The sequence below is a fragment of the Eucyclogobius newberryi genome, unplaced genomic scaffold, assembly GCF_026437365.1.
Source record: "Eucyclogobius newberryi isolate DKJ021-1_F unplaced genomic scaffold, fEucNew1.0.hap1 SCAF_4, whole genome shotgun sequence".
Lineage (NCBI taxonomy): Eukaryota > Metazoa > Chordata > Actinopteri > Gobiiformes > Gobiidae > Eucyclogobius > Eucyclogobius newberryi.
Window position 1 is genome coordinate 29665172 of NW_027316056.1, and position 20404 is coordinate 29685575.

The 20404-nt window shown below is 43.5% G+C and overlaps 1 protein-coding gene across 1 annotated transcript; it reads right to left on the minus strand.

The window, feature by feature from the left end:
• Positions 1-270: 270 nt before the first annotated feature.
• On the minus strand, positions 271-20068 carry rnf150a (ring finger protein 150a). The gene is made up of 7 exons (XM_072463099.1): positions 19359-20068; positions 13379-13629; positions 11507-11578; positions 11338-11420; positions 11159-11249; positions 10139-10346; positions 271-3566 (listed from the first exon to the last, which is right to left on the minus strand). The coding sequence occupies exons 1-7, from the start codon at positions 19813-19815 to the stop codon at positions 3457-3459; spliced, it is 1272 nt and encodes a 423-aa protein (XP_072319200.1). The 5' UTR covers positions 19816-20068; the 3' UTR covers positions 271-3456.
• Between the last annotated feature and the right edge of the window lie 336 nt (positions 20069-20404).

A 20404-nucleotide genomic window follows, 5' to 3' on the forward strand; every position in this document is an offset into this window, starting at 1 on the left:
GAGTGTCACTATTGTTATTTTTATTAAGAGTATAAGAGGTTTTTATAAGGGTTTTATTAGAGCTTTTCTACAAGAGTGTTTTTATAAGTTATCTGTTTTATATGATTTACTTCTGTACCTACTTTGTGTTGCAACACTGGAATTTCCCCATTGTGGGACAAATAAAGGCTTATCTTAGCTTATAACCAATTCCTTCTTCTCGACAAATACATACTCTGACAAATCGCGTTTCACCGCGAGTGGGCAAAGTGAAAAATGAATCACAACACATTTATCAAACTTGGAAAAAACATTTTATGAGTAACAAACACGTGCAGACACGGCTCACACACTTATGCAATACAAAAGAGCGAAGCTGTGAGTATAGAGTACGTCACGTCACCCTCACTTATGTACATCCGGAGTCAGAGCCCTCCACCTTCCATCACAAAGGGGTAAAGTGCAAGACAAGGGTTCCAACCGACTATAAAGAAGTGTCACTCTTTACAAAATCCTTGGACGGCAACGGCGGGCTATTGTGCAAACACTACAAGAATATTCCTGTACGAATTTGGTATTTGCAGCAAACTGGACAATATTGTGCAAAATGTAGGCTACATTCATTGAACTGGTGACAAGTGTCTCGTTGGAAACAGTCGAGCGGTACGACCAACGGCAATGGTACTCTTTGAAAGACACGGTATATGCGTTTTAGAAAGTGTTAGCGGCAACGTGTGCGGGTACAATTTTGTGCTGAAGATCTCCCTTACTTGTAATAGATAAATCTGCTGATGACTTTAGGACAGGTTTTTCAAATTTTCAAAAAAATTCAGACGGATATTATTGTGTGGTGTTTTTAAATGTCATGAACTGAAAATTGACAAAAGATATTGTTGTTGTTTAGGATGTGTTCACACTTCACCACATCAGATAAGGGACTAAACCAGGACTAAACCAGGACCAGAACGAGACCAAACTAAATGGGCCCCAAACTTGGGGCCGAACCAAGACAATCGCGGTTCCTGGTTGAACGCGATACTATCAATATTCACAATTGTGTGGGTGAATATCAAATTGTAAATAAAAACGAAACAAAGTCACAACGATGTTTCGTGCGGACTGAGAAGATGTCAAAACCAGGTCAAATGAATCTTATTTTAGACTGTGATACAACATCATTGTAGAATAGGGTGATCAGACGTCCCCATTTACCCGGGACAGTCCCAGTGTTGAGTCTTGCGTCCCTCGTCCCTGCAGATGTGTCCAAAACCATTAATTTGTCCCAGTTTTTGATCTCTGTGATCCCCGCCGACAGTAAACAGGGGAATACATTGTTGCCTCTTTAGCCAAAATAGAGAAAATCTGTCTTTAGAATAACCAGAACACAAAAGTCTCTCAGATTCCATCAACATGTACTTAATTACGTGCACGTTTTACAGTTTCATTACTACCATCCCAACCCATGTGTGTCCCGGTTTTTAAAGTTTGAAAGTCTGGTCACCCTATTGTAGAATCCCTGTGTAAAGCTGCAAAGATGAACTGTTTCCGAGGGCGGTTCTGCGCTTCGTCCTGTGTTCTTCCAAACATCGTAAGTAAGCAGTCACAGAGCGGCCCCCGGGTGCCCACGTGATCTAACGGAAAGAGTGACTGGCAGCAGATGGCACCTCTGGCTCGCTCTGCTGCGCTTCTGCTGTAGGAATGTACGCGACACGCACCAGATCCTGCTGACCACACGCACACGGGGGGACGCGGGGCCCGTCGACAAAGGGGAAAAGTACTAAGCTTTACGTCGTTCCTTTTGCACCGCGCGCTTTGGAAATTTGGTGACAGGAAATAAGACCCATTTTACGAAATATTGGAATTGGAAAATTTAGTTTTTGGCATTTTCAGCACGCATTCCTAACGTCCGCATCGTCCGTTTGCAATGCGCCGTCGTCCGAATGTTCAGAATGGACTGGAGGCAAAGAGAAGTCGAGCATAACGCGTTTTCTATGATTGACAGACAGCAGATAAGCATTTAAAACAAACAAAATAAGCAGAGGTTTTGGATGTTCGGTTTGCCTTTTTCAAACAGAGGATGGGAAAAGTAAGTAAAAACCATTGTGGGGTCATCAACAAGCCAAATCTGTATTTTTAGTCGTTCGATCAACAACTAAATGAACAAATAATGCTAAAAAACCCTAACATTTTAACATTTTTTCTTAAAACCAGGCTCTGATGTCACTCTTGTGCACCTGGAGTGGTTTTCATTCACCAAAAACACTTAGATCTTTCATTGTTTGTGGTATTCTGCAGCTAATCGCGGTTTCTCCACTGAAAATCACATTATATTCCACTTCACCTTTGCCTCCATTCTGAAACCCACAACTTTTAAAGGGTCCAATGCGTAGATTTATTCGATTTGAATTCGGGGCTTCACCTTTGCATAGTTTTCCACGGCCCACGAGTCACTTTCACCTTGCATAAATTTTCTCGACACCAATTCAGATTTCATGCTGTCATAGCGTCACCATGGATACACCACACAGTAACGGCTTTCGTCACATCTGAGCGACACGGACGGCATGCTCCGACACGACAACGGCAACGGGGGGAGGTAAACCGCCACGCCGGACGAGCCCCTCGCGGCGGGGTCGTCACGTCGATAGAATAACGCATGCTCTACAACGGGATGTAACGGCCACGATTTCCACTCGTGACCAACAGGTGGCAGTGATGCATCATGTAGCTATAGTGCCAAGTATAACGATCGGACAAGACTGATGCTTAAACTCTGGATCCAACCTGAACTCTGTAAACATATTTATTTTTTAAAAACGCGCTCCGACATTCCCTTAAAGCATTCCTTTTTGTAGTTCTTGTGCTATTAAGTCTAGGCAGTCCAATGGGGGGTAGGGAGGGAGGGAGGAGGGTACTTCACTAATATTTATACTGGCTGACCTTCAAGAACAGTGCCCTTCCACGGGAGCAGGCGAATCTGATCAAGCAGCGAGAGTCCACGCAAACCGGGTCGTCGAGGGGGCCCCCCGCGCACACCGACCGGTCCCACAAAGAGCAGCTTCAGAAGGCCAGTGGGCGACATCACTTGAAATCTGATTGTCAAGAATGAGGGGGGTACAGTTTGGAGGATAACCGTTAAAACCCGAAATACTCTGGAGAACGATGTGCCAAAAACCGCCGGTGGCAGTTTCTGTAACGCGTCCGTTTCGCACCGCGTCGTCGGAATGATCGGAAACGTTTAAGAATCGGCTGGTGGAAATTAAGGGGGGGAAAAGGAAGTATAAAGACGATGCCAGGAGGGATTGCGTGTCCACAATGTGCCACGGAACGGCGATGTCTTTTGAGTCAGTGACGGGGGACACGCTCCTTTCTCCAGTCTTTGGAAACGCACGCAGCGGTCCGTTACGGCGCAGCAGCGTGGATGGAAGGATGGAGGGGTAGAAGGATGGATGAATGGACGGGTTTGGCTGTTTTGTTTTAGGTTTTGGCCCCCGCGCACTCCTGCTCCGTCAGCTCCACGTCGGACATGCACACTCCCACCGTGAGGGAAGAGTCCGACCCGCTGCTCAGGGCTGTGTGGTGCGCACCTGAGCAAACACACAGTCAAACACCACATTATCTCCAGTGTAAACAGCACCCATCCCACCCGTCATTTTCCACTGCAAAACCTTCTCAATTTCAGTAGGATCCCCCCCCCCCAACATATACCATACTTTATAATGTAAAAATAATACATGTACACACAGGATGCAGCTGGATTGTCGGTGACTTGCAGAAGTAACTTGGGTGGTTGGGAAAGGCAGGGGTGGAAAAGTTTTCCTTTGCGTGGGTGTGACTGTCAAATAGTTTCCAACTGAGGACTCAATATAATCAATGCTTTACCAAAAATACTGCTCAGAGTCTAAATGGAATGCATTTGGAATGAGATATAACCAGCGGTGGAAGAAGTACTACAACTATAGATACAGGGGGATATGTAAACGTACTCGAGCAAAAGTCAAAGTCAAATCAAAGTACATGTTTAGAAGAATTTGAAACGTTCACAGTAAAAGTATTTCGCTCAGATTTTGACACTATTAAAACGTGAAATGTGGTGATTTTGATATAAATATTAATATAAATATATAAATATTTGACCTGATTTTTAGTCAATCAATTTCTCAATGTCTCTAGACTTTTTATGTGTATAATTTTGTTGTAATTTTGTCGAAACCAAGACTTGAACTCAAAACCTTTAGGCAGTGTGTCAAAAAGGACACCTCAAACCATATGAAAAGCACAGTTCAGTGGAGCAGAAAGCACAGATACCTGCTCTAATTACTATTGTCCAGCTCTTATTTGTCCAAGTTTCCATTTGCACACGACAGGACTGAACCTCCTTTTGTACCAGTCCTTTGATGGGCGACGCTTAACCCGCTGCGTTGCACCCATGCCCTCACTGCCCCTGGCACAAAACAATACAACAGCCCACAGCTTGCTTGCTGCTGGTTGTGAACTGGGGGTTTTAAGTAAGAAAAATACAATTTAATAAAAGACAAAAACAGACTTTTATCATTAAAGAAAGGAATGAAAATGTTTGCAATTATCTCCACTACAAAAACAGACAGCGAGACAGACAGAGTGATGGACAGAGACAGAGAGAAAGACAGACAGAGAGACAGATAGACAGACAGATAGACAGACAGAGAGAGAGACAGACAGAGAGAGAGAGAGACAGACAGACAGAGACAGAGAGACAGACAGAGAGACAGAGAGACAGACAGACAGACAGACAGACGGACAGACAGAGAGAGAGAGAGACAGACAGAGACAGAGAGACAGACACACACAAACAAACAAACAAACAAACAAACAAACACACTCCTCGACAAAGGAAAAAAGAAAGCCGACCTGTTTTGGCGCGACAGTGCTCAGGAAGAATGATGCTTCAGTGGTGTCCAGGCAGCAGCGCTCATTACTCAGACTAAAGACACGCGCAGGAGGAGAGAGACGCTAAACGTCTGTCAGTGCCAACGTCTTTGTAAAGCCCATTAGTGCCCCGCGTTCGACGGATCACGCCTGATTTACATTTTAATTAGACGTCAGAGCAATGCCCGCCTGTTGCCGCGCGTTTCGAAGTCGCGCGGGGAAAACGGAGGTCTTTTCGGTGAACGAAGACGAGCGATGGAGAGAATGCAGTGCAAGAACTTAAAGTGCCCATGACAGGTTTGTACGATGGTCTAATTTGGACTTTATTTGGTGTATTTGTACCTGTTGTACATATACATTATGGTTTTGGACCAATCGAGTAGGTGTTTGTGGAGAAAACATAACAAAAAATTGGTAAAAAATGACAGGAAGTGACATCACAATCGGAACACTCAATTCCAGTCTAAGTTCATGCAAAATGTACACAAAGAAACAACACTTTTGACCCTCTAAACATGAATTCAACAAAATAAAAGTGACTCACATATTTTTATTCGTCAAATTAAAAAAAAAGGGAGTTTGTTTGTGTTTCCCGGATAATTTCCCAGTGTGAGGTCATCAATTACAAACAGGAAGTGAAATTATAAACCTAAAAATGGTGCTATTCTGTGATCAAATTTGAATATTTTTTTGCCAAATTCAAAATATATTTATCTTGACTGTATTTTAGTTCAATGAGTCGTCCGACCTGTCAGACGCAGTTTGAGGATGTAAAAAAATATTATAACTAAAAGGTGCACGCTCCGCTCTTTTTTCACACTTATTGTGCTTTATCTTTTGTATTTTGTAAAAAAAAAAATCTACTTTAGTTGTACGATCGGGACACGTGCTGGAATCGCTTTAATTCAACTTGTATTTGACTTTGTTCGGCTGGATTATTGAGTGTTTTTCGTCGTGTCGTCGTGATGTGCGCTAGCTCCGAGCTAGCCCCGCCGGCCCCACCGCGCCCCCCGGCCACCGCCGCCGTACGGAACGGCGCCGGTGCGCATTTATACAAAGGAACATGCGGTTGTGGCGAGACCGTCACCCCAGTTCAGGAACTATACTTCCTGTTCCAAAGGAGGAACTCATGAAACTGAGGGGGAAACCATCGTCTTACCCGGAGATCGTCACGTTATCCCGGCGGACATCCTCATGTTCCCCTCCATCCCTTGTTGGGAAATGAGAGGTTTTGTCTATAGGAGTTTTTGTTTATAAGAGTTCTCCTATTAAGAGTGTTTTTTAAACTTCCTATAATCTGTTATCTGTTCTTTTCCTCTGTATCTTCCTGCGTTGTATCAATGAAATTTCCCCATGTGTGGACAATAAAGGATTATCTTACCTTATCATATCTTATCTTATCTTATCTTAAAACATTCACTAAGATGCACTGTGGATGAGGACGAGGCCCATCGGAGGCACGGGAACTCTCAATAGTCCTGGTATGTACCATGAAACCTCGGACAGGCTGAAACACAAGATTTTGGCACAACTTCTTTCACGTTTTCTTTCCCTTGTTGAGCTCATCTTACTCTCTCCAAACGACAGTAACCAGAGCTGAGAGAACACAGAACTGGAGCAGGCACAAATACAGCAACTGGGACAGTGTCAAGTCGGGCTAATCCAGTGATTTTCACACAAAGGAATGTGTCAAGTCGGTCGAAAGACGGCTTTTTCTAGTCCTGCGTTTGAGCTGGTTTGGTCTTCTTATAGACTTGGTTCAATCCCGGTTTAGATATTTGTTTATCTGAGCTTTTTGCACGTCATTTACAGTGTGGTTTTCGAACTACAAATGGCAAAGCGCGCACACTAAAACGTTCAGAAACCATCAATGGACACAAGTTACAAAGTGCCGAGAAACATTTTGACACAGAAATAAGCAAGCTAAAATGAGTTGAATTTTAGCTTGCCAAGATGAATTAAGGTTGAAAAATAGTTAAAGTGCCGGTTTAGAGTTCAAAGGGCACTGTTCAAGCTTGTGACGGCTTGTGGGAGGAAGCGTTTGAGCGTGACCAGACCAGAGCGGCCGTGGATGATTCCGAGGGCTCGGTTTACAGTTTATGTGAAGTTTAAGTTTAAATTTGTAAAGAGCCTAAAAAACAAGGCAGGTCAAAGTTCACAGTTTTTAGCAGAGCGGACCGCATTATTTAAAGCTTTTCTTCTTTTTTGGTTGTAATGGTTCTTAACATGACACGGCGATGAACGTTCAGCGAGATCTCAGAAAGAAAAGACTCAGAAATACATGTTACTTGTATTTTTATATGTATTACTTTTACGATGGTCTAATTTTGACTTTATGTGGTGTATTTATACCCGTTGTACATATAAATTGTACGTTTACGATTGTACGTTTACAATTGAGTAGGTATTTGTGGAGAAAAGTAAAAATAAATCTGTAGAAAAATGACAGGAAGTGACATCACACTAGGGACACTCATTCCAGTCAAAGTTTATGCCTAATTTAAACAACTTTTTTGACATTCTAAACATTTATACAACAAAATAAAGTCATAAACTCATATATTTTTAATATCATATCACATAAAATAGATTGTGATTCTAGAAGAGTTTTAGCCCACGGTTTGCTGGGTAATTTTGATGACAGTGTGATGCAGTGTTGTGCCTGAACGCGTTCATGAACTTTCGTTCAATGAACGCGTTCATAATTTTGGTGAACGTGAACTGAACGCACTGTATTACTGCCGACGAACGATAATGTGAACGCGTTCATTCTACGTGAGTTTTATGATAAGGTCGGTGAGGATAGGAACAATCTGCATTTCTGTGCAAACTTTGCCTCTGGGGAAGTCTGTCCCTTCAGTGTGAATGTAAATCCTGGGGAAGGATTCACAATTGGATATGAAGATGAAATCTGACACATACTTTCAGCATTAAACTAATGAAATAATTGCGGCCTGTGGTTGTATTTGGGCTGTGGAAATCATTTAGAAACATTATAGCATAATATTGGAAAAAAAGAACTGAGCTAGTTAATTTTTTGGAGCTGTAAACTTAGTTCAAAATGATGAATTATGAACTGAACTAGTTCATTTTAAAATGTGTGAACTATGAACTGAACTAGTTCATGAAGAAAGTGAATTTTCCCAACACTGGTGTGATGTCATCAATCACAAACAGGAAGTGAAATTATAAACCTATAAAATTTGATATTCTGGGCTAAATGTTTTACAAGTTTACAATTGCATTTTAGTTCAATAAGTCGTCCGACCTGTAGGAGGCACTTTAAGTCATTAGACCTGTCGAAATCAGGGTTTTGGAGGTGTGGTTCAGACATTAGTCCTACACTGTTCTAATGTTTAGTCCCGGCTTCGATCTGGTCAGCGTGAATCCTTTGTAACGTGCTGTAACGAGTGGCTGTGGTCAATCATAAATAAGCTAATTAAATTAAATAAATTAAATTAAATTAAATTAAAAATAAATCAAATAAAATTCAATTAAAAAAAGATCAGGACCAGAGTCAACTCAAGATACGTAAAGGAACAAAATTACAAAATAAGGGAGTGGCATCCAAAAAATAACTAGAGTTAGAGCATATTAAGTTCTAAATAATCACATTTAGTAGATTGTATTTAAATCTGGTTTATTTTCAAGTTGAGTCCAGAGGTCACTTTATCCATTGTGCGTAAGTCTGTTATGATCTCGGTCCAGCCCTTAATCGTCGAACAAGTTGATTTTGTAATTAGCAGACTCCAGATTATCAGATTATTGGCTTTTATGGCGCAGCTAATAGTGGCTTGTCAAGCAGAGCAGACAGAGAGCACAGATGGAATCAGTCAAATGTTCAAGCGCCTGCAGGACCTAATCACATGGGTAGTAAAAACAGGAAAATACAAGTTTACTTTCAAACGGGGCCACAGGACGCTTCGAGTTAGACGAGCAACGCATTCTTTCCACAGCTGCACCGGGCAGAACAGATCGGAATGAATCACTGCAAGAACAAATGCGTAAACTCTATGCTAAAATGCAAAAAAAAAAAGAAAAGAAAAGAAAAAGGATAAAAGCAGCTAGTTTATTATTTACAGTGTTGTACTACCAAAGGATGTCGCAATTATTAGGTTAATCGATAATTATTCTGGTCACAATATAATCGTAAGAAACCAAAAAATCACAATACTATTGACAAAGTGACAATTTTAGAAGCCAATCAAGTATTTTAGTTCAATCTAACGTCCAAAGAATATACCTGAATGTAAATAACTTTTTATCCGGCTGTTTTGTCACATTTAACTTTATTTTGTCTTTAAGTTTCATAACGTTGGTCACAAACTTGAGGAAGAGCAAAATGTTTGACAATGGAAATTAAAGAAACTTAAATATTTTGCTGTTGTTGTGTCACAGTCTCAATAATTGTCAAAAATAGTTCTTACAATAATCGCAACACTAAAATGTTATCTGGTGACATTCCTAACTACAAATAGTTGTAGTGTCCCATTTATTCTCTGTAGTCGAGTCGCTTTTGAAGACATACACTTTTTGAATAACTACGCTAAATTTTTGGTTTGTAAATATTTTCAAATGAGCAATAATACATTAAAGGATAAAAAGAAATGTCATGTGGATGTCACATGGCCCTCAGCGTCAGTCTGTACACTTTGTAGTCCATCCATTTTGTTTCTCTGCAAATTATACATAAATAAAAGACGTATTGAGCTTTTCCCCAGTACTTAATATTGAGCTGCAACATAATTAAATCACCATTTTGCATTTCGTTCATTGTGCACTGCGACTTTGATCAATATTGGCTTAAAAATAAAAACAGGTCCATTGACTTCCTGTTGCAAAGTGCAGGTCTGATAAGCCCTGCCGTCTCCATGGAAACGTTTCATCGCAACGAGCAGCAGATTTTCATTTAAATGTTTTTATTATTGACTACAGTACGTCACATGTCAGAACCCAACATGTATCAGAGTCTTAATCTTTCAAAGGATCTCAACTAAGTTCTGGGATGTGGGCGGGGATAGGGGGTAGGTGAAAATAGGAACTTTCTGAGCACAGAAGCACAGTTGCAGGACAATACAGGATTATTCAAACAAGCAGGAATCAATCAAAATGCAACTTTGAGTAGATTAATGATGCGGAAACACCATCATAACAAGATTAAAAGTTGATTTTGCATAATATGTCCCCTTTAATTGATTATTCTTGTTGGATGGGAGTAAACCGCTACATTTAGCATCGGTTGTATACTCACTGCTGGCTATGACGTGTCCCTCAGCCTGTGGCGGTGTTCCTCCGTCTGGCTGAAACTGCTGCAGACCCACTGCCCTTCCCTCGGCGTCAAGCACCACGGAGCTCTCGTTCACCGTGATATCGCTGGCCCCCGTGATGGCGTTGGTCGGCGGCCCCCCCACTGATGTGTCGTAGTCTGGAGGAGCCTCGTCTGAGCAGTCCGGGCTGAGCTGGGGACACATACAGACCAACGTCCAGCATGAGCACGTTGCGTGGTCAAAACTGGAATGAAGCGCGATATCAAACAGGATAAAACATTCTACTTCCTGCCAGTTATCATTTACTGCTCCACCTTTCATGCCCCTTATGTATCATCATGCCTCAGAACCACCACCCTGTCCCAGAATCACAACTATTTGATCTATTATTTCATTCATTTCATGTAGTCTTTATAAAAGGACATGTGCAGACACAAAAACAATTAAACAATTATCTTTCATTGTTACTCTTTCCATTTGGCTGCAAATGGGCAGGTCTGGTTTAAGGTATCAAATAGTGAGGGACCCCGTGTGATCATCAGCCGGACCCCGTGTGATCCTCAGCCGGACCCCGTGTGATCCTCAGCCGGACGCCGTGTGATCCTCAGCCGGACCCCGTGTGATCCTCAGCCGGACCCCGTGTGATCCTCAGCCGGACCCCGTGTGATCCTCAGCCGGACTCCGTGTGATCCTCGGCCGGACCCCGTGTGATCCTCAGCCGGACCCCGTGTGATCCTCAGCCGGACCCCGTGTGATCCTCAGCCGGACCCCGTGTGATCCTCAGCCGGACCCCGTGTGAGCCTCAGCCGGACCCTGTGTGATCCTCAGCCCTAATCATAATGCACCACCAGTGCCTTGGCCCCAGGGACAGATATTTTACAGAACAAATCATTATCTCTAAATGCTGGGATGGGGCAATGCTTATCTAGTCTCCAAACTCCCTGCACAATAGTCATTCTTGAACCTACATAAATACATGTACTATAATACTGTATCCCACTCACCCCTAAAGCTTTGAGGATGTTCATCTTACACATAGGACATGTTCGGTGGTCTTGTAGCCAGGGGTCCACACAGTGCTTATGAAAAACATGTCTGAAGAAACAGGGAAAAAAGAAATAAAAAATTGTGAGAATTTAACCATTTTTGTACGGTTCATCAGATTCCGTCTGGTGCGTCTTACTTGCAAGGTAACACCCGCACCACATCATTTGGCTTATAGCCCTCTATGCAAACTGCACAGTTGTCGAAATCAGACTCTGTCTCCTAAAAGGTGAAACAAAACACTCAGGCCTTAGCAACCGAAGTAAATAAATCTTGAGCTAGACGCAGTAACACCACGTCAACATTACCTTGTCTCCTTTCCTGATGGTGCGTGTTTGAAGCTTGCATATGGCTTTTTTGGCCGCGTCTCCCAAGCGTCTCTGGAAATACACAAAAATAAAGAGATCATGTGGCTTCGTTCACACTGCAGGTCCAATCGGATTATTTTGCCCAAATGTGACCCGAATCAGATTTTTTTTTATGACGCTGTGAACGGCCCGAATCTGTTTTTAGAAGAATGCGACCCAGGCCAAACATGTGGAACTAAATGTGACTTAAATCTGATGTGACTGCAGCCCCAACTCACAGATCACATTTATCTTCTGCCCCGGAATAAAACAGGTGGAAAAGATGAGAATCAAACACAAAGACAACAACAAAGCTAGAAAGTGCACTAAAAAGTGAAGTTAGAAACTGATATGGTTTTGTAAAAAGTGAGGCAACTGACTTCAGCACAGATCACACCAGCAACAACAGCAACACGGTTTATTTTGATCAAAGCGTGGATGTGGAGAAGAGAGAAGGCTGTGAACATAAAGGATTATGTTCTAACAGCGGACAATCGTTTGGAGTCAGGATTACAATACATCTTTAATTATGAAGAACTGAGATCTGAGAGGAAGCTTTTCTGCTCAGTGAGTGTTGTAAATGTGTCCCTTATGACACTTTCTTTCACTTTAGTTAGCGCCTAGCTGCTAAAATGCAATCACACGTAAACATGGCCTGTCTGTTCTCTTATCGGCCTATTGCAAAGCGACTGTATCCTAAATAAACACATTTTTAAACCAATAGAGCCTGATACACTGTCTATAAATCAGCTGCTATTTCCATACATTGATATTAATGAAATTGTTTTCTCAGTCAGTAATCAACTACGTATTTCACAAGGATGTCTCTTAATGTAGTTGCAGGTGTAGAAGAAATGCTGCTGAACAACTTCATGACTTGAGAATAAAGGCCAGGTGTTTTTGCTCTGCTCTAACTCTCGTACACATTTACTCTCATTTCAGCTCCACCTACATATTTGAATAGATACATTGTGCTTGTCTGTTATATTGTATCATACAGCTGACGTAAGACAAAATGCTTTGCCGCTCCCATCATGCAGGAGTGGCATCAGGGACATTAAGAGACTCGTCAGAGGCGGTACTCATCATAAAGAGGCTAAAGTAAGTATTGACTGTTGGCTGTTGGCTTTGTGATGGTTCATCGCCTGCTCCGTGTTCTCCAGCTGTCAGCCCAGATCTGCTCTCTGTCACACACATTTCCATCCAGACACTCTGCTATTATGTCATGGGTCAGAAATAATACTTTCCAATGTCATTTTGGGTATTGAACGTTATCTTTTAATCTGATGCAGCCAAATTACATGTCTAACTTAACAGTATTGTACACAGTATTACTTGAATTGGTTTAGATTATTACATTGGTCACAGTTATATAAATGGTCACTTTTATGTAGTGCTTTTCTACTTTCAAGCCACTCCAAACACTTTCCCAGGAGCCAGTCACAAAGTCACACACACATCCACACACCAGTTGTACACAGACACTGGGGGCGAGGCGGGTTAAGAGTCTTGCCCAAGGACACAACGGCAGTATTCACCTGAAGCAACTGCGATCGAACCTTCAACCTGTGGGTCAGTGGATCTGACCGCTCTACCAGGATGTTAATGTCGGGAGCGGGATTCGAACTGCCGACCCTTAGATCAGAAGTTAGGGCGGTAGTAGCTCGCAAAGATCTCCATCGCAAAGTCAGGAGTTCTTTGCTAGCCATCCAGCCAGTGTGCTAGCAATGTTACATCATTTATTTACAGAAAGAAAGGGGGAGCTAACAAGGAGCTAACAGAGAACCAAACCCGGACCCTCACGGAAGTTTAACATATTCAACTCCAGAATACCTGGTTTCGGTCCCGTGCGTTGGCGTAGCGGAACCTCTGGATGTAGTAGAAGACGAGCCAGGCCAGGGAGATGATCATGAGGACGATGAAGGAGATGGAGACGAAGACCACCGATGTCCTGCTGACGTACTTCTGCAGGTTGCGGGTTCCTATGGTGATGTGCACCGAGACCACGATGTTCCGCTCAAGTAAGGCCACCAGCTCCAGGCCTTTGTGCTCTGTGATCATGATGGCCACCATGTCACCGGTCCCTACAGAACATGCACAGAACATACACAGAACATACAGGGACAATTACAGCAAAAGTCTCAATCTGGACATGAAGGTGAGGTCGCTGGTTGAACATTAACTTAGGCCCTGCGTATGAAGCATATACTGAATGTGTTTGTATTTCATTTTATATTATCACCGAAACAACAGAGCGGAATAAGCGTGAGTTTTAGAGTAAGACAAGAGAATTTTTTGTCCTGAGGGCTGTTGACCCGTCCTCCATTCTACTGTATTCTTCTCACTTTCTTGAAGCATTGACTGTAGTGCCTCGGTTTGTGTTCAGTGTGCTCTGAGTCATCTCCTGTGAGGGGCAGAGGGAGCTTAGGCCCAGCTTAAGCCTCACTGTGTGTGACAGAGCTTCCTGTCAGGAACCATCTGTTGCTCTGCCTGACCTGCACAACAAAGCCACTCTCACACAAACTCATTTAGAGCTATCAAATGTCGTCGGAAAGAAGAACAAATAACATTTGTACGGGATGTTCACGGTAGTAATGGCCAAATCCCTGAACTGAGAACTTGGGGTCGGTATTTTAATGTGAGGGGAGATTTTATACAACAAACAATCATGAGGGTCAATTTGACACTTTTGTCCCACTTTAACAACATTTACAGAATCGTGTAATCTGGCGTAAATATCCCAACTGGTCCAAAGTGTGTCGTATTTGTCCATTTCTACATTCGGTTCCTAAAGTCACTCGTTATGTCAGTCCAGTGCTTGTGTCATCCACTTCATTACGATTGCCTTTTCCCCTGCTGTGTCCATGGCAGGAGTTTTGAGGCTCAGCTACATGATAGTTCTGAAGTCCAGTTGATGCCAAAGATGATTCTAAGTGCTCTATTGATCTCCGGCTAATATTTCTGAGCGATAAGACAGTAAATTTTGCACATTTTAACTCATCTTTATCCATCACATTATAAGACAAAAGTTCAATCATAAACGTAAAAGAGGAAGTTATTGTTCACGTTCTCAGACATACTTGATACTACTTTATTGTCAAGGTCTTGGAGTATTACAATCGTGTACACAAACGCTGGAGCCAAGGTAGGTACGCTGAGGTGTCTTGCCAAAGGACACAACAGCAGCGTGAACGGCCAACCTCTCTACCACTGAGCCGCAGCTGCCCATTAATCTGCAAATCTCCATTATAATCCAGTGCAAGTGAATAACAAAACTGTTAGCAACGAAATGTACGAAGCCCATGAAGTAGATTAAAACAAATGTTCTCAGAAGATACTCAAGCCTGATCCAGAATACACACCGAGAGTCTGGTCACTCTGTCCTCCAGTGCGGACAATATCGTGCAGTCAGATTTCTTAATTTTCCATGACACGTGTGAAACAAAGCTGGAGCTCCTTGGTCATTTATAATTCAGAAGAAAATTGACAACGTTTTGTGCTTCGCTTGTTGATTCCGCAGAACGTTTTTTCTGCCCCAGTGATATTGTTTGCCCTTCTTTTCTCCCGACTGACTGACTGACCTGCCCATCTGAACTCTTTGAGACGAAAACACTGACCAGACGGATAAAAGATCTGTCTAAAAACACTGAGCGATATCATTCTTGACTTTCCAGGCAAGCAAACCTCAAGAGTTAGAAATTGCGTTCGAGACGATTGATAAGACTATTCAGAAACGTAAAAAATGAAGTTAGGAGAAGCATTTCTGTTGAAAGACATTACCCCAGTCCTGTTTTATTTCCTAAACAAATGCTTGCGTCCTGTAATTAGAGCTTGAGTACTCCTGCCATCATAAGGGCTTGTCAATATGTCTACAAACCACAGTTACATCATGCTCTCGTCTCTTCTTCGTGGCTTTCTCTACATTAGGTCGTAAATCCCCCCGTGTTGCTTCTCTTCACGTCGCAGGTCACTGGCCAGAGCACTTCCCGTACAAAGCTCCTCCACGATTGCCTCCGCTGCTCCCGGCACACTGCCATTTCTCGGGACGCACTCTGGATGTTGTCATGCTCATAAATTCTTTTATGTAACTGGCCCGTGGTGGCGCAAAGTCTGCACAGCTGCTTTGTCACAGGGCCTGTGCGTCTGCTTATGCAATCACACCGGGCACGTTAAAGAGACTCAGATAATCATATGTGGAGTTAAACAGAATAAAATAAACAGCGGAATATTAAACTCAGCAGCGTCTCCGCGGCGTTTACATTGCGTCGCGGCGTTGGCAGGCTCGCGTAAATAAAGCAAACAAGGATTTCGACCAGAGTTGAGGGGAACAGAAGCGCGTGTTTGGAGAGCAAACAGATGGTAATGGGCCGACTGATGTCAGCGCGTCTCGATGGTCCGCTAAAACTGGGTGTAATGCGTCCAGGCTTCGGTCTTCGTAACAATGCGAGGAACGTGCCAACAACGATGAGCGAGTCCGTAACTGAAAGCATTTGTTCCCACAGCGAGGACGCAATGACAAACAAGCTGTAACTGAATATCGACAATTTTCCGGACTATAAGTCGCACCGGTCAAAAAATGCATAATAGAGCAGAAAAAAACATATAGAAGTCGCACTGGAGTATAAGTCGCATTTTTGGGGGAAATGTATTTGATACAATCCAAGAACAAGAACAGACATTTAATATTGAAATGCAATTTCAAATGATAACAGATTAGAGAACATGTGAATAGGTGTACGTATGCTAACGCTAACACCTTCAGCTACATGAGGCACAGACAGAACTGTGGTAAGTGTCTGGTATGTTAACGCAACATATTAACAGTTATTCAGATAACTATAGCATAAAGAACATGCTAACAAGTTTACCAAAGCATCAGTTTTACCCCAAATCACTAAATCCATTGAATTCTTCTTCCTCTGTGTCACTTCTAAACAACTCCACAAACTTCAGAGGTAGAGGAAGTGCAGATTCTTCTTCTGCGTCGCTCAGAGCCTAGAGCGCCCTCTTGTGGTTGCCAGTGTGAAAATAACAAATAATATCACATATAAGTCGCACCCAAACTATGAAAAAATGTGCGAATTATAGTCCAAAACATACGTAATCATGGATACTCCAAACAATCACTTCTGTACTGTTCATAATTAGCCCGCTGAGAAAGTACTTTTTTGTCGAGGCTAGAATGAGGACACACGTCATTTTGAATTCATGTCTTTTTAAATAAAATGTTTGCAATCGACTAACCGGCTCTTTTCACGGTAGCGTGCACGGCTAGTTCCGGGTACCTCTTCACTTACACTCATATTCATTTCATTCGTAACGATTGCACGACGGAGAGAGCGGGTTACAGGTGGATAAATCACTGAGCACACAGGTTTTCATGCGTGACGGCCAGTGATTATCCAGCTGTAGCTTCCTGTCCACTTTGCGCTAATTGATTATTGAATTGTTGTAAAGCAAAGACTCTGCTGTATCCCTGCGGAGAGTGAACGGTACGTGATGTGATCCGAGCGACGGGATTGGTCTTAAACACGTGCTTTAACCCAACTTTGACCCAATATGTAACAGTAAATAAGCGCATATTAGTAGTGTAAGTTTGATCACAAATGGTCATAGGGCCAATTGGTTAGCGCTAATATCTACTATTGACCCCTGGTGGTCGGAGTCAGTATCTCTGTCCTCGCTTCAGAGTAAATCATGTACAGGAAGGACTTTTATATTCTTTACAGGAACATTTCTGGACTGGCCAGTTCTCAAAGTTGCATTTTATGGCACTTTATTCGGTCACTTCTCACAGGCGACAACACTAGCTGACTGACAGAGGCGTCGGATGTGGCTGCGTATCTGTGCCATTGGTCTCCTCAGAGTCTAATGTCGCTGTAATTGTGAGAAGAAACATCACAATTCAAAAACTATTCCATATTATTGACACCAAGACATTCAATCCAATTTAGTTTTTATTGTCTAACAGATTAGCATGTATCAAGTATGTGATTATGTTTGATTTGACACATAACTTTTTAGACTTACTTTTTTGGAGTATAGATTGAATTGAAATGACTATTTGCTTCTAAAATGGTCACTTTTACAATTTTCTTTTCAACTTAAGTTTTTATGATCACGATTACTGATTAATCCTGGGGTGTCCAAACTATGGCCCGGGGGTCAAATGCGGCCCTCAGACCAATTTTTCTTGGCCCTCTGGCTTCCTATTAAATTGGCCCAAACATCAAAAAGTACTACTTTTTACGGTAAAATTGGAAAAATTGAAGCATTTCAGTTGATGTTATACCAACCTAATATTAATGTGTGGCCCTCTAAGTTTCAAAATGCGGCCCTCTGGAAAAAGGTTTGGACACCCCTGGATTAATCAAATAATCTTGACCTGAATCTGATAACGAGATTCAGTGATTCAGTGTCGCTTAATAATATCCTGTCATCAAGGTCCACAGCGGTACTTTTGATGGTCTTATAGGATTAATAATTGCATTAGCATCTCAACGCTAAGTCCTTGTGGGGAAAACAAACTTGAGGCCATCTTGGAGGAAATGAAGAAAAGGGCAGTAAGGCATGAACGATTTCCCTAAGCCGGGATCTTATCTGTTCCACTGTTCTGGGTGACGCAGCCGGGGCGACCAAAATAGAGGCAGCTAAAATAGGAGCTGTGTGTCGGGGAAAGACAAACGCTGCTGAACTGGTGCGAGGGAGGAGGAGCCATGGTTCCAGGCGGTTAAAAAGGAGAGGGTTGAATCTGATCGAAATCGATATCTTGTGGATACGTCTCATTCAGTGACATCCCGGCCACACCGATGAATCGATTCTGTTGCTTTACTATACATGACTATTTTGACTCTGTGTCATCTCTTTGTACTTATAATCGGGTCGTCAAAAGTGGCGAAAATCGGATACGCATCGATTGCAAATCTAGTATCGAAACTAGATACTCATCAGAACAAGTATCGATACTGAACGAAATCACATAAATGGGATAAAATTGGACATTTCCTGATCAGTTTTAGAAAACCTTGAGCTTTAGTGTGAGAGAAAGTTTATAAGAGTAATAAAAGAAGTAAAGAAAGTACTATTACTATTTTATGTTGAAAATTACAGCCCATTGTTTAAAATAGAGTGTTTTTTAATATCTTTGTGGCCATCATGACACACAGCGGGGAATATCTTCAAAATATCTTGGCTTTCTTGCTCTGGGTGATGTTAGGATGCGCCTCTGCCAGCGTAAACTTGGAAAACGCATAGATTATTTAACGCAATTGTGCATGACTAATATAGACCTGTGTTTGTAACAAAAGTTTGTATTCCATGTTTGACTGAACTTATCAATATTGCAATAAGATGATCTTTCCTTTGTGTAGTTGAGTCAGGGGCGCCCCAAAACTGAATCTGCAGCTAATGTGGAAACTGTCTAATACGAAGTGACGAGTGTTGTGGGGATGTTTCGTCATGATTTAAGTGGAGGACAGAGGCACTACTGACCTACAAAGCACCCGTGTACTTAGAAGTAAGCTGAACCTGTGTGGTCAGGTTGAGTCTGAGTGGCCTACAAGTGTCATGTACAGGTTAAATCAGGGTGATGATGAGGAAGGCTCTGCACAGTCACAGTGCACCACCTCAGATCTACAGTAGACATTTAGTGTAGGCCTGTGCAGTGCCAGATGGAGCCCTGCAGCCCCAAAGCCTTGACACTTGTAGAACTAGGTCTATTCAACAGTAGGACTAGGACTGACCCTGGTGGGTAACATGGATCTGTCACACAGTGAGGTGGGCCTTAGCCATGTCCAACACTCACGTGCCTTACCTGGGTGGGACATGGTGATGGTGTCGTTGGGGCTGCCTGAGCTCACGCTGTACACAATCACCGCAGTTGCATTGTTGCTGGCCGCATTTCGGATCTTCTCTTGATAAGTACAGTTCCCTGCAGCGATGAGCGCCACCCAGGCGGCGCTGCGCGGGGCCACAGGCGGGAACCTGGCGTTGGGGTCGCAGCCCTGTCTGTCCTGCGGCAGGCTGGGCATGAGCACCACTCCGCTGCTCTCCTTCTTTGGAGACTGCTCCCCGTAACGACCGCACTCCGTCTTGTCGGTCTTCACCTCCGCGGTGGTAGGGTCGTTATACGTGAGTTCAACAAACGCGGTGTACCACTCCTCCTTCTCGGCCACGGTGAAGTCCAAGCACAGCAAGTGGACGAAACAAAACGACAGCAGCCACGTCGAGAGCGCCAGACTGCGGCAGGCGCGGATCAGGGACGGAGCCATGGCTGCTCGGCTCGGCCTGTCGGTGCTGCTCCGCTCACAGCCAGCTGCCCTCTATTTACCGCAAGAGTGAGACGTGAACATGGTAGACAGAACAGGGTCGGCCCTGTCCGCCGTGGACGACTCCGTCAGCAGCGCCTGGACTCTACACCACCTGCAGGACACAGGAGCACAAGCTGTTGTTGTCCACTGTCAGCTGTTTGCGTCCTGCGCCACCATTGGCTGCGCAGCAACACGTGGCATGCCCATGTGTACAGCAATAAGCCTTGTGCAGGGGCAGTGAGGGGCTGAGAGAGGGACTGAGGCAGAGGGACTGAGGCAGAGGGACTGAGAGAGAGGGACTGGGGCTGAGAGAGAGGGACTGGGGCTGAGAGAGAGGGACTGAGAGAGGGGCTGGGACAGAGGGACTGAGGCAGAGGGGCTGAGAGAGAGGGGCTGAGAGAGAGGAAGTGGGACAGAGGGACTGAGAGAGGGGCTGGGGCTGAGAGAGAGGGACTGAGAGAGGGGCTGGGACAGAGGGACTGAGGCAGAGGGACTGAGAGAGAGGGGCTGAGAGAGAGGGACTGAGAGAGGGGCTGAGAGAGAGGGACTG